The following is a 15,249-nucleotide window of genomic DNA, read 5'->3' on the forward strand; positions in this document are numbered from 1 at the left end:
ACTCATCATATTCTTATATTATAAAGTAGTGTTCTTTCCAACTGTCTATAATATATAAAAACCAGTGGCGTAACGCAAACATTATATTATAAATGTTTGAGGTTATATTGTTTATTTTAATTCGTTTGTTATTCAAGTGACACTATTTTTGTTTTGTAGTTTGTTCCAGCACGAGTGCGAGAGGAGCCGTTAGAGCAGGCCGTTATACAGCTCCCTGTAGAAGCCGTACAATTTGATAATATATTCCGTCCAATAACAATGCAGGATGCTGAGGAAACATTTGAGGAAACACTTGAAACTACAACTGATGTCTCAGAAACAGAGCCTGATGTTACAGAGCCTTGTCTGCCATATTTCCCAAGAGTCATTAGAGATGTAGAGACAAGTGAAGGCATGTCTGCTGGTAGGTGACAATTATTTATATAGCGCTTTTTTTTTGACATCATGTTTGCTCCCTGCCAGAAACATTTTTATAATAATAAAACTTGTATGACTAAATACAATTATAATGTGCCATTAATAAGATGAAACTTATGTTTTGCTACTATTTTAAATGCAAATTTATAAGCAAAAAATACAAATTTCAAAATTGTAACTTTTCTGGAAAGTTTGAAAAGGTCGATTTTAAGTTATTGATACTATTATTGTATTGTGGCATATTAGTATATGCATATGCATAATAATGCATGCTACTTTATGTATGTAAACAATGCTTAATTATAATAATTACATACATTTTTTAAAGTATTTGAGTGCATTGTGAAAGGTGAACCAGAGCCAGATGTGATATGGCTGAAGGATGATGTACAAGTAGATGAGAATGAAGATGTGACTATGGAATTTCATGATGATGATAGCTGTACTCTGATTTTCCCATTGTGTCAATCTCGTCTGACCGGTACATACACCTGTAAGGCATTTAATGATCATGGTGAAGCAACTTGCTCAGCTGTTCTTACTGTTACAGGTATTGTTTTACAAGTTTATTGTTCTCTAAACATGACCAAAATAATCCTTCAACTATAAATCGTTTATAAAATAGAACATAGTGTAGATTCAATTTGCTATAGATATGCTAACAATCAACATAGTTACCCTTATATTTTCCCCATTAATACTATAATTATGATAAAAGACAAAATTTGTTATTTTATCAATTGGATTAGCATACTGACTAAAATGCTACTGTGTAATAGATTTGGAAATAGTTTTGTTTAAGAGGAAATTTCTTATTTTTTATTATATTATTTTAAGATTATATTACACTAAAAACAGAAATTGTATTAGTTAAACCATTCTATATATTTCCTCCATGGTTAAACATACATTCTCAAATTATTTAAGATTTAGTAATTTGTTTATGAGTCAAAATGGCAATAAGAATCTGATTATACAATATAAACTTAAACAACAGAGTTTAACTAATCTTTTTCAAGCACGTGATAATGTATATTTTTACCATCAGTGCTGCTTTGAGGTTCCTCGATCTCTATAATCTGATTTGCATTGCATTGTTCGTCAGTGACTACATCTCTACTCCTTCTTTCTGTATGTCTCTCCATCTCAGAAATGATGTTAGTAACTTTGTAGTGGTTCCCATTGCCCGTGTTGAGATTGACATTCTCATATTGGTCTTGCGCTTCAGTGTTGTTTTGTGGGATGTTAGAAGTTCCTCTAGCGATTGTGTCAGTATTTCTTGGAAAGTTTATTTCAGATTGTTGATTGTTTCCATGTTTTCTCTTCAAAAAGTAAAGCAAAACTATCACAACAACAGCTAGTATGCTTGTTGTTACTGATAAAACAATTGTGGTTAGCGTTGGTTTACTGTTTTTCTTATTGTCATCTTTGTCTGCAACTGTAAATGTTACCAAATCAAAGACATTCTGAGCATCAGTACTCACTTCACATTTTAGAGTGTAATGTCCAGCTGGCAGTTGGTAAAAGCATCTTTCTCTATTGTGGTGACCATTTCTGTTGGTCAGACCACCATTTAGTGTCCAGTTATGAGCCTTATCATCAGATCCACCTTCTGCAAGGCATTTGAAGCAGCAGTGTTGTCCGCAGTCATTACGTGTTCCAAAGGTCTTAATGTCAACTTGTAATTTAGGGTGAATTTTTAATATTGATGTATAACACCACTTACCAAAGGTTTGGCTCGTAACACAAAAGAAAAATATTCCATCACCTGAGTAAAAACCTTCAACAGTCTGGTTAAAATATAGTACACTTTGATTTTGGTCTACATTGTAAGTCTGTGAAATACTGTAGTTCCTTTGTACCCATCCACTGGTGACATTACGCTCAGCAGAAGCGGTAAAATTTCTTATGCAGTTGAATGTTACTTGCTCTCCCTCAATGAGGTTCTCTCTTAAGCCATAACATTTATATTTTGGTAAACGTACAGTTTTGGATATATCATCAGTAGATACCAAAGTATGTTCATTGTTTTCATCTGCACATATGTGTATCCCTTTATCATCTTCTTTATTATAAGATATAAAATGATGACACTTCACTTCATTTAAACTCTGTGTAGATGCTTTTTCTGCATAAATAGTGTACTGGCTTTTACTCTTGTCAGCCATTTGCCAATTGCTTATAAGCTGGAACGTTTGATTCAATTGTATGAGTCTTATCGGTTGTGAATCTCTCTTTTCTGCATCTTCCGTCCAAAGTACAAAATCCTGAGCAAAAACATAACTGACCATCATAAAAATGATACAGTTTAAAAGAACTATTCTGGTCATTTTGGATTTTGTTACAAATGTTGATTGATAATCCAAAAGTTGATTGATATGATAATATATTGTAATAAACAAACTGTTTAGAATGAATGCTAATTGAAACTAAAACAAGTTTATCTTCAATCAGGAAACTAAAATATAATGTATTGTTTTTGAACTCAAAAGTTGTAATATTCATGAGTTTATTTAAATAAGGAAATAAGGCAGCTATAACAACTATGATGGTAAATTCCTGAAAACACTTGGATGATAGTTAATAAAGGGGGAATTTGGCAATGGATTGCTTTAAATACACATTTATTTATAGTATGTGAAGTAAATAATGGTTCCTGAAGGTGCCATCTTTACCGTATTACTATTACCTTCAACAAGATGTATTTAATAGTAATACTTTATCAGCAGTTTTACATTTGAATTTTACAACATGCAAACGTATTTATGCTTAATGAACAAGAATAAAAATATATTGTTGTACCTTAGTCAGGAGGAACTTATATTTATAGCAGGGAAAGTGAAATTACACTCTTCCCTGTTTATAGTTATAATTATATATTTTGAAATGCTGTAATCTGTACAAATCATCTTCATTATATTGCAAATGAAAGCTGTATAAAAAATAATACCTCCTTTATGCTATTCATTTGTTGTAGATGTTTCATAAGATTGTTCCTTCCAGGATAATCTTTCAAGATTGTCTGATAAACTGTCAATTTTGGATTGATGTATCATGATTTTAAACATCTATTTAGGTGTCCTATTCATGTTGCTTTTTTTAATCTTCACTGCACAAATATGATACCAAAATGTTCATCTATGTTAATCTATGTTTCCATTAATGTTAATGTACAAATAATCCTCTAAAAAAGCACTTCTGCAATTTATTTTTTGGATTTGTTATTTCAATTCATTCTATCTTGATTCCTGTTTTTCAATTTTCTATTTATTATAAATCTCCTCATTATCAATCCGTACAGTTGGAGTGCATTGATAATGCACTGTAGCTTGTTGGCTGTTGACATGTTTCTTCCTGAGTAGGTAGATCAAGATAAGTATAACAACAATCAATATGCCTACTATGATGGATACCAATAACAATACTAGTTTAATTGTGGCAAGCTTGTCTTTATTTGCAGTTGTTTTATCAGAGATAGTGAATGTTAACAAACTTAAGACTTTCTGAGCATCAGTACTCACTTCACATTTTAGACTGTAATGACCAGCTGGTAGTTGGTAGAAGCATCTCTCTCTATTGTGGTGACCATTTGTGTTGGTCAGACTGCCATTTAGTGTCCAGTTATGAACCTTAACACCAGATCCACCTTCTGCAAGGCATTTGAAGCAGCAGTGTTGTCCACAGTCATTACGTGTTCCAAAGGTCTTAATGTCAACTTGTAATTTAGGGTGCACTTTTAATATTGATGTGTAACACCACTTACCAAAGGTTTGGCTCGTAACACAATGGAAAATTATTCCATCACCTGAGTAAAAACCTTCAACAGTCTGGTTAAAATATAGTACACTTTGATTTTGGTCTACATTGTAAGTCTGTGAAATACTGTAGTTCCTTTGTACCCATCCACTGGTGACATTACGATGAGCAGAAGTGGTAAAATTTCTTATGCAGTTGAATGTTACTTGCTCTCCCTCAATGAGGGGCATTTTCAAGCCATAACATCTATGTTTTGGTAAGTGTACACCTTTGGATATAGTACCAGTTGATATCAAAGTATGTTCATTGTTTTCATCTGCACATATGTGTATCCCTTTATCATCTTCTTTATTATAAGATATAAAATGATGACATTTAACTTCGTTTAAACTCTGTGTAGATGCTTTTTCTGCATAAATAGTGTACTGGCTTTTATTCTTGTCGGCCAAATTGCTTATAAGCTGGAATGTTTGATTCAATTGTATGAGTCTTATTGGTTGTGAGTCTCTCTTTTCTTTACCTTCCTTCCAAAATACAAAATCCTGAGCAAAAACATGACTGACCATCACAAAAATGATACAGTTTAAAAGAACTATTCTGGTCATTTTGGATTTTGTTAAAATGTTGATTGATAATCCAAAGTTGATTGATATGATAATGTATTGTAATAAACAAACTGTTTAGAATGAATGCTAATTGAAACTAAAACAAGTTTATCTTCAATCAGGAAACTAAAATATAATGTATTGTTTTTGAACTCAAAAGTTGTAATATTCATGAGTTTATTTAAATAAGGAAATAAGGCAGCTATAACAACTATGATGGTAAATTCCTGAAAACACTTGGATGATAGTTAATAAAGGAGGAATTTGGCAATGGATTGCTTTAAATACACATTTATGTTATATTAACATTCATGAGTACATTAAGCAATTATTATCTTGTTTTGAAGGTACAGTAATAAAGGCACATTATAGTATGTGAAGTAAATAATGGTTCCTGAAGGTGCCATCTTTACCGTATTACTATTACCTTCAAACAAGATGTATTTAATAGTAATACTTTATCAGCAGTTTTACATTTGAATTTTACACCATGCAAACGTATATTTATGCTTAATGAACAAGAATAAAAATATATTTTTGTTTCATAGTCAGGAGGAACTTATATTTATAGCAGGGAAGAGTGAAATTACACTCTTCCCTGTTTATAGTTATTATATATTTTGAAATGCTGTAATCTATACAAATCATCAGCATCATATTGCAAATTAATGCTATACTAAAAATAATACCTATCTTCTGTTATGGTTTTCATTTGTTGTAAATGTTAGGATTGTCCATTCCAAGATTATCTTTCAAGATAGTCTGATAAACTGTCAATTTTGGATTGATATATATCAAGATTGAAACATTTTAATTAGGTGTCCAACTCATGTTGCTTCTTTTAATCTTCACGGCACAAATATGATACCTATGATTAAGTTTCATACTCATTTATGGTTCTTTATTTAGGTGTCCTATTAGGTTTTTGGTATGCCAACTTGTCCACTTTTCCATTAATGTAAATGTACAAATATTATTCTAAAAAATTGGTACTGCAATTTAGTACTGCTATTTTTTGTATTTGTTATTTCATTTCATTCTATCTTGATTCCTGTTTTTTCTATTTATTGTAAATCTCCTCATTATCAATCTGTATATTTGGAGTGCCTTGAGAATTTCTTTGATAATGCACTGTAGCATGTTGGTTGTTGACATGTTTCTTCCTGAGTAGGTAGATCAAGATAAGTATAACAACTATCAATATGCCTACTATGATAGATACCAATAACAATAATAGTTTAATTGTGACAAGCTTGTCTTTATTTTCAGTTGTTTTATCAGAGATAGTGAATGTTACCAAATCAAAGACATTCTGAGCATCAGTACGTACTCCACATTTTAGAGTGTACTGACCAGCTGGTAGTTGGTAGAAGCATCTTTCTCTATTGTGGTGACCATTTCTGTTGGTCAGACCGTTATTTAGTGTCCAGTTAAAGACCTTATCACCAGATCCACCTTCTGCATGGCATTTGAAGCAGCAGTGTTGTCCACAGTCATTATCAGGCATTTCAAATTTCTTTATATTAACTTGTAATTTAGGATGAATTTTTAATATTGATGTATAGCACCACTTACGAATGCCTTTTCTCGCAACGCAAAAGAAAAATATTCCATCACCTGAGTAAAAACCTTCAACAGTCTGGTTAAAATATAGTACATGTTGATTAACTTCTACATTGTAAGTCTGTGAAATACTGTAGTTCCTTTGTACCCATCCACTGGTGACATTACGCTCAGCAGAAGAGTAAAAGTTTCTTTTGCAGTTGAATGTTACTTGCTCTCCCTCAATGAGGTTCTTTTTCAAGCCATAACATTTATATTTTGGTAATTGTACACCTTTTGATATATTATCAGTAGATATCAAAGTATGTTCATTGTTTTCATCTGCACATATGTGTATCCCTTTATCATCTTCTTTATTATAAGATATAAAATGATGACACTTAACTTTGTTTAAACTCTGTGTAGATGCTTTTTCTGCATAAATAGTGTACTGGATTTTACTCTTGTCAGCCATTTGCCAATTGCTTATAAGCTGGAACGTTTGATTCAATTTTATGAGCCTTATCGGTTTTGAGTCTCTCTTTTCTCTATCTTCCTTCCAAAATACAAAATCCTGAGCAAAAACATGCCTGACCATCACAAAAATGATACAGTTTAAAAGAACTATTCTGGTCATTTTGTGATTTGTTAACATCTTTAATGATAATACCCAAGTTGCTTTAATAATACTGTATATTAAAATAAATTGTTAGAATGGAGGCTAATTGAAACTGAAACAAAAACTAAAAATACAATTGTAATGTTTAATTAGTCATGATTTTCTTAAATATCTGGTAACAATATCATGAAATTTGAAACAAAGCAAAAAGTCAAGCAGAAAATCAAAATAATTTCTACATACCAACTTTATTTGTATTGTATGCCTCTAATAAAAACATATTATTTATTTATATTCTTTATTAATAACCAGTTGTTGCAATTAATTTTAATAAAACTGGAGTCTTCTCGCTTTAATTCTCCCCCGCAAAATAATAACAATCATATGTTATCTCATCGATCCACATTGTAGTTTTGGTGATCGTCGATCGCACAAATAAACAGCATGCTTTGTGAGTGCAGGTTTCCCATACTCACGAGGTCTATTTGTTTTGCAGTTAAAAGCTGCTCCGCAATAATCGGTTAAAACATGCAATAATCAGTTAAAGAGGAATGAGAGTGTTTTTAATTGGCTATTTTTTAATTGGTTATGTCATTTTGCAAATAATCAATTAAAAAAATAATCGGTTAATAACCGATTATTCCTGCTGAGCATAAACAGGCCCTAAAAGGCATAAACATTTGTTGAGAGAAGTTGTTTTGTTTCCTTGTATCAATTGACACTGAAGAAGATCATATTTCATTACCATTAATAGATGTGCTAAGGAAGCCAGAATTTATTGACCCTCCATTAAAGCAGGTTGCAGATGAAGGAGCTGCTGCCTCTATTGTGGTTACTGTTGTAGGCTCTCCAACTCCAGCTGTTGTTTGGTATGGTCATTGTTTCATATTTTATTTCATTTCATTTTGTAGTTTTATGATTTTTAGTAAGTTATGGTTTGATCCAACTAAATTGATATTACACAGGCTATAAATAAGAAATACCAATCTCAGAATCTTACAGCCTTAACTCCTGTAAAGTCAGTCATTTTGGTCACATCATCGGTCACAGATCCAATTCCTGGCAGGCCTAAATATATAGAATTAAATATCAACATTTTAAAATGCAGGCACAAGGATGGGTGTAGGATTGATGAATTAGAAGAGGATCCCTATGAACATGTCATAGATGGTGATACACACACCTTGAGAATCTTGGAAGTGTTTGCTGAAGACCATGGTACATATACATGTCAGGCAACCAACAAAGCTGGAATGTCAGCCATAGATATTCAACTTGAGGTTGAAGGTCAGTTATTGATTTGTTGTATTACCACTCTGATTTATTTTAGTTAAAGACAAAAATACAAAACATTCCGCACACAATAAGTAACAGATAACAGATGTCATTAAAATTAAATCAATTTGTATTTTCTTTCATAGAAAGCTTACATGTTCCAGTATTTATTGAAAAACTAAAGAATGCAGTTATACAGGAATCTAATAGTCATACTTTTGAATGCTTTGTCAGTGGTAAACCAACACCTGTGATTAACTGGTACAAAGATAGTATTATTTTAGTAGACAGTGATAAGTTCAAAATGAATTTCACAAAAGATGTTGCAATCCTGACAATAAATGATGCAAATCTCCAAGATTCTTGTACATTTACTGCAGAAGCTAAAAATTCAGAGGGAGTTGTGAAAACATCAGCAAGATTAGAAGTTAAAGGTAGGTCACCATTGGTTTAGTATGTGTACATAATCAACCGTAAGCTTTTGTTTCAGGAGATAACGGCTTAACATATAATGTGGAACATATGGAAGAATTCTTCCACTCAGTATGTCTCCTTTGTCTACCATCTTGCAACGAAACAGTGCTACTAAGATAAATTTTTTCAGGTGTTCCATTTTATAGTGGATCTCCATGGACTCTTAATCCACTATGATATTGATACTGTATTTTATATAACATTTACAATTGTTTCTACTTTTTTTTTTGCTTTGCAGAAATATTAAGAGCTCCTGTTTTTATACAAAAACTACAAGATGATTCTGTAGAAGAAGAATCAAATCACACATTTGAATGTTCTGTAACTGGTAAACCAACCCCAAGTGTTAAATGGTTTAAAGATAGTAATGTCCTCAAAAACAGTAATAAATACCAGTTGGATTATACGGATGGGGTTGCAAAGTTGACTGTATGCAATGTAGCTATGTCGGACGCAACAACATTTACTGTAGAAACAAGCAATTCTCAGGGATTGGTTACCTCTATGGCTCATCTAAATGTTAAAGGTACAATTTAAATTTAGACGAATAAGAACTTCTGTTTTTATTGGTCTTGTGACACCATTCCTATGTGTGATAGATATAGAAATTATATTAATATTGGTCATTATATTAATTTTGGTCATTATATTGCAACATTATCCATTTGATAATAAAAATGTAGGCTCCTAATTCAGATAAACTATAGTCAGTTCTGGTTTAGACAAGGCTCAATGGAAAAAAAAAACACTACTTTAACCAGGTTACCTGTAACAGGACAAATACACTACAATGTAAATAAGTGTTACAATATGATGACAACGCAATTTTTTTTTTGTGTTTTAGAAATTTTCAGTGCTCCTGTGTTTGTGAAGAAACTAAAACCAGCAGTAGTAGAAGAATCTAAAAGTCATTGTTTTGAATGTTCTTTCACTGGCAAACCATCACCAACAGTCAGATGGTTCAAAGAAAGTAACCAACTAGAAGAGAGTGGCAACTACAAGATGTCAGTGTCTAAAGGCAAAGCTAGCCTGACTGTTGTGGAAGCAAAGTTAGAGGACACTGCCATGTTTACTGCTGAGGCTAGTAATACCGAAGGCAGTGAGACTACTTCAGCCAGCTTAGAAGTTAGAGGTAACTTTACAATTATTGGTATTAAGGCCACATGTAGATTATGTATACACGTCTGATGAATAAGAAATATATAAAAATAATGTCCAAGGTAGTAAAAGTTCTTCCTTACAAGTTTTCAAATAAGTCCATTTTGTTTATATGCTCTAACAATAAGGTGCAATAGAGAACTTGGTCTATGGAGGTCTCCACAATAGTCATTTTATTAAACTTTTTTTCTTTCAAACAATCTAGAAATATTCCGTGCACCAGTTTTCTTTGAGAAACCTAAAGATGCATTTGTAGATGAGTTCTCTAGCCATCAGTTCAAATGCTTTGTAACTGGCAAGCCAACACCAATGATAAAGTGGTTCAGAAATGGTGTTCTACTGAGTGAAAGTAGTAAATACAAAATGGAGTATAAAGATGACATTGCTAGTCTCACAATAGTTGAAACAACGATGGAGGACTCAACTACATTTACAACTGAAGCAAGTAACTCACAGGGCATTGTGAAAGCATTTGCTGAGCTAGAGGTCAAAGGTAACTTTGTACTTTCATATTTTACATTCCTTTCATTATAAAATAATAAATAAATTGCCTATGTACTAAATTAATTTATCAACTATATTTTAATATTTATTTATTTTGTGTTTGTTTTTATTTAGAAATTTTAAGTGCACCTGTTTTTATCGAAAAGCTGAGAGATGTTGTCATAGATGTATCCTCAGATCTGAGATTGGAATGCCTTGTTACTGGCAAACCCATTCCCAGCATCAGGTGGGCTAAAGATGGTACCCAGCTGCAAGATAGTTCCAAACATCAACAAGGTTATAGTGATGGTGTCGCTAGTCTTACAATCCAGGATGTGTCAACATCTGATGCTGGTAAATACAATGTCGAAGCAAGAAATTCTAAAGGCTTTGTTTCTACGTCATCACATGTGGAGGTTAAAGGTTAGTAATTATTTATAATTATATATTATTTATTATAATATATTATCTTTTATGAAGTTAAGTTTGGAATAAGAATAACATTCAGTATTGAAAGCCTTTTCCACAATTTAGAAACACAAATGTCAAACTAAGCTACATAGCTTTTGTGTATAATTTTCATCCACAGAGGTAAAGAAACCTGTTGCAGCACCTCGTTTCAGTGTCCCATTAAACAACATTGATGTAGATGAGGGAATGTCTTGCAAATTATCATGCTTTGTGATAACTGAGAGTGAACCAAGTATAACTTGGTACAAAGATGGTAAAATCATTGAAAATAGTGCTGACTTTGACATCAGTTACGATCAAGGAAAGTGCTGTTTATATATTCAGGAGACATTTGTTGAAGATACTGGATGTTACAAATGTAAAGTAGTGAACGAGGGCGGTCATGCTAGTACTACAGGAAACCTTAACGTTGAAGGTAATGTGGCATGAAGTAACATTGTGTCAAACTTTTGTTGAAAATGTTGGACAAATTCGACAGAATGAGATTTGTATTTATTTGTTTTTTAGCTCCACCACCAGTTGATGAAAGCAGTCCACCTCATTTTGTGACCCTACTTGGTGATGTCAGTGTTTCTGCAGGGGATGGCCTGGAGTTGACCTGTACGGTGACCGGCAATCCAGAACCAATGGTCACCTGGTTTCATAACAACAGCCAGGTGGAAGAATCGGACAATATTACGGTGAGATTTTGTTTATGTGCTATAAGCTAAATGTAGTGTCACTATTTAACATGTTGCCTTCAAGTTAAAGGATAAGTGTTTCTATTCTAATCACATGCCTTTTATTTATCAGATAAGTGAGAATGGTGAACAGCACACAATGGTGATACGCCAGGTGTTGTCTGAACATAGTGGAACTTACATCGCACGTGCCAGCAACCATGTTGGTGAAGATAGTACAGTGTCTAATATCAATGTTGAACAACTCATGACAAGGTAATATTAGATAGATAGCATCTTTATATTGCACAATTTGTCTTTATGTTGGGTTTAATTCCCCTAAGCAAACACTTTCCTTGGTTTTGAACCTCTATGAATGAAAATGGCACATTTTTATTTTCTTCCACAATCTATAGAATAACACATTCATTATTATACTCTTACAAAACTGTAATATACAAATGTTTCATGTATATTCTTATAATAATTGTTATACATTATATATATAAAACATTAAATAATGTATTAATTTTTAACCTCTGTATTTTGCATACAGAACATTATATTTATTCCAAAAAGTAAATGTATCGATTATACAGTTGTAATGTTTTAATCTTTCTCTAAAATAGTATGAGTGACATAACACTAGCCAACCAGCCCAAGCCAGGAGCCCCAACCATTCTGGAGGAGCCACCAGAGGATGTACATGTAGCTGAAGGAGAGGAAGTCACTATAAATGCCCATATCACAGGCTATCCAACACCTAAGGTAGACTTTAATCATGTTCTTAGTATTGCTTCTTGAATATTATAATATATAAGCTTTTGATAATTCAGTGCTAGTTATATCATAATTAATGATGTTTTTTGTAGTAATTTGTACTTTATACTAAATACATTGAGAACGCGAAGAAATAGGGCAAACATCTGACCAATTACTGAACTCCCTGATGCAATGCTACTCCACAGTAGCTAAATAAAATTATCATCCTGTTGGTGCAGTATGCACTGCTTTCTTGGACTTGAATCAAACCCCTAGACATCAGCTTGGTGGACTAGAGGTATGAATGCCAGGCTAGTGATCTGGAGGTCATGGGTTCGAGTTTCAATGGAGAAGTGTTCCCAATGTAACATCTGACCAATGTTTTTTTTTGACAGGTTTCCTGGTACAAAGATGAAATAATTGTAAAAGAAACAGAAGAGATAACGATAGTGGAAGAGAAGCATAGATGTAGCCTGATGTTCAATCCAGCTAGGTCATACCATTCAGGTGTGTACATATACAAAGCAGCTAACATACATGGCTCTTTAAGTGGCTCATGTAGGGTTCAAATCGAAGACCAAACAACCAGTAAGTATTCATTAGTTTTAACAGTATGTACTTAAGTGTATAAGGTACCCTGTACATATGTATGTATGATGCTTAACTTAGTTTCCAGTCCCAGATATCACAAAATATTGTAGGCATACATATACAGATAGAACATATTTAAATGATATCATTATACTAAATCGGAAGATCTTAAAAGATTGTGTAATATATTTTTAGAAAAGATGGTAGTTAGAAACTTTTAGTTTTCAAGTTGCATCTTTCAAGCCATAAAAATAAGCACTTATTATTTATTTATGTATTATAGCCACTGTAACATACCCTGAAGCCCCAACATTTACGCAACCTTTAATGGAGTCTGTTTCACCGAAAGAGGGCGACACAATAAGAGTTCAATGCCGAATACAATCTTTAACTCAACCAAAGGTATGTTCTACAAAATCTTTCTTTAAAATTACTTGTTGTGATTAGAAGTTGTAATAAATCAAAATATTCCAACATTTAGTATTCAGTACAGTCGGTAAAGATAACTTTTTATGTTTTCAACATATTCAGATTCGTTGGACAAAAGATTCTCGTACTGTACATGAAACTTCCCGTATTCGTGTGACCCAAGAAGATGATGTTTATTGTTTGATCATAATCCATGTAAAACCAGCAGATGCAGGACATTACAAAATTACAGCAATTACCCCAACAGGAAAAATTGAATCTTCCTCCATCATACATGTTGAAGGTCAGTGTGTTTATTAATTACTAATAATATGTCTATGGGCTGGTAAAATCTACAGCTACCAATTGTGGTGCTGAGCGACTAAATTCTGCACTCGCTCCATATCCATTTGAAGATAATGGTCGGCTCAACTGAATGATATTCTAATGTTTGATTTAGCCATTACATTTTGTTTAAAGAAAATTAATATTATGAAATTTGTTTTACTTTTTTATTCAATATCTTGCACAGAGAAGCCTCACAAGGTGAAACCATCTTAGTTTCAAGGTGCCCCAATGAACTTATCAGGCCTTGTCTTTTAAGGCGAGCGAGTGCGATCACTCACCCTACAAACCCCTAAACTGTCCTTGAGGTGTGCAATTTAGAACACGCTTAAATTTGGTAAACTTCTACACACCAAAATAGAAACAGCACACCTACAGAACCCCTGAATGTATTGAGGAGTGCAATTTGTAGCACACCTATAATTTTCAAAAGACAAGGCCTGAGTTAATCAGTATAATCTGATGACATAAAGATGGAACCAAACGTATATTAGTATTAGTTTAGTGCAGATCTTGCTATAATAATAATTATTTTTCTATTTTTTAGAGCCTCAATCTGTTCCTCCAAAGTTCACTATCCAGTTGAGGGATCAACATGTGGTGGATGGTGATGAAGTCAAATTTCTGTGCCAGGTCACAGGTCGACCAACTCCAGAGGTCACTTGGTACAGAAGGGATGAGAGAATTGAAGATGATGGAGATTTTAAGGTAATCATAAACTATATTTAATCAAGTGCAAATCATATTTACAGTATTGAAGAATTTAAAAATTAACATAAATCTAAATAATTATTATAATTTTAATTTGTAATAATTAATTTTGTTTAAATAAAGACATTTTTGGTTTTGCGTTTCAGTTATTTTATGATGAAGAACGTCTAACATTGGTAATTAAAGAAGTATTTCCAGAAGATAGTGGGATTTACAGAATAGAAGCCACTAACAGTGCCGGTCAGGCAAATTCAGAAGCAGAGCTTGTTGTTGAGTGTAAGTAACAAATACCATATCAGAAATAAATTTGTCTGTGTTATGTCAGATTTTGTTATTATGCCTCCATAATCCAAGGCCTTGATTCTAAAAAGCATTTGGCATAAATCCTATAGGTCTCAAACGAACCTCACATTTTCCTAAGTGCCTTCCTTTTGCCTTCCTTTTAAACATTGAGGCTGGTGTTCCCCAGTCTACCAGCCCCAACTACTTGCTTATACCTTTCCCCTTATTAACGATCACAATCTTAGCTAGGGCTTTGGTGATATATTGAGGTTTAAGTAGGATTATCCATATAGTTATTTTATTAATTCACTATATTTTGTGTATGAATATTGTATTAATTAATATTTCCTTTTTATGGCCTCCAGATGCTCCACATGTGATGAGGAACCTGACAGACACTGAGGTTTGGGAAGGCAAATCAACCCAATTTGAGTGTGTCATCGCAGCTAACCCCTCACCTAAGATAATCTGGCTGCTCAATGAGAACGTTGTACCACGTGACCATATCACAGAATCCGATGGTGAGAGGCACCGCCTTGTCATACCAGAGGCATTTGTTGGTTGTAGCGGCGTGTACACATGTCTTGCTGAGAATGATTTAGGACACGCCAGCACTGAAGCTTCTCTCAAGATTAGGCAAGGTGAGGAAAATGTTTTTTTGATAGGGAATTTTTCATTAGATATTAATCTT

General features: G+C 33.0%; 2 protein-coding genes across 18 annotated transcripts in view; both read left to right on the plus strand.

Moving 5' to 3' along the window:
- Window positions 1–371, plus strand: part of LOC140039286 (triple functional domain protein-like) — a 32,791-nt gene extending 32,420 nt beyond the window's left edge. The window contains exons 38-39 of the mRNA XM_072084890.1: window positions 160–330; window positions 363–371. Of these exons, the coding sequence (XP_071940991.1) occupies window positions 160–330; window positions 363–371 (180 nt within the window). The remainder of the gene's footprint in view (window positions 1–159; window positions 331–362) is intronic.
- LOC140040437 (uncharacterized) overlaps window positions 318–15,249 on the plus strand; it is a 159,769-nt gene continuing 144,837 nt past the window's right edge. For all 17 annotated transcript variants that reach the window (XM_072086376.1, XM_072086364.1, XM_072086369.1 and 14 more), the window contains exons 1-19: window positions 318–403; window positions 746–967; window positions 7,694–7,808; window positions 8,048–8,226; window positions 8,361–8,648; window positions 8,927–9,214; window positions 9,533–9,820; window positions 10,052–10,339; window positions 10,465–10,752; window positions 10,919–11,215; window positions 11,308–11,480; window positions 11,593–11,735; window positions 12,089–12,227; window positions 12,617–12,809; window positions 13,096–13,214; window positions 13,344–13,524; window positions 14,113–14,273; window positions 14,423–14,552; window positions 14,924–15,199. In XM_072086376.1, coding sequence (XP_071942477.1) covers window positions 394–403; window positions 746–967; window positions 7,694–7,808; window positions 8,048–8,226; window positions 8,361–8,648; window positions 8,927–9,214; window positions 9,533–9,820; window positions 10,052–10,339; window positions 10,465–10,752; window positions 10,919–11,215; window positions 11,308–11,480; window positions 11,593–11,735; window positions 12,089–12,227; window positions 12,617–12,809; window positions 13,096–13,214; window positions 13,344–13,524; window positions 14,113–14,273; window positions 14,423–14,552; window positions 14,924–15,199 — 3,778 coding nt within the window. In that variant the 5' untranslated portion in view covers window positions 318–393. The remainder of the gene's footprint in view (window positions 404–745; window positions 968–7,693; window positions 7,809–8,047; window positions 8,227–8,360; window positions 8,649–8,926; window positions 9,215–9,532; window positions 9,821–10,051; window positions 10,340–10,464; window positions 10,753–10,918; window positions 11,216–11,307; window positions 11,481–11,592; window positions 11,736–12,088; window positions 12,228–12,616; window positions 12,810–13,095; window positions 13,215–13,343; window positions 13,525–14,112; window positions 14,274–14,422; window positions 14,553–14,923; window positions 15,200–15,249) is intronic.

The sequence above is a fragment of the Antedon mediterranea genome, chromosome 2 (assembly GCF_964355755.1).
Source record: "Antedon mediterranea chromosome 2, ecAntMedi1.1, whole genome shotgun sequence".
Taxonomy (NCBI): domain Eukaryota; kingdom Metazoa; phylum Echinodermata; class Crinoidea; order Comatulida; family Antedonidae; genus Antedon; species Antedon mediterranea.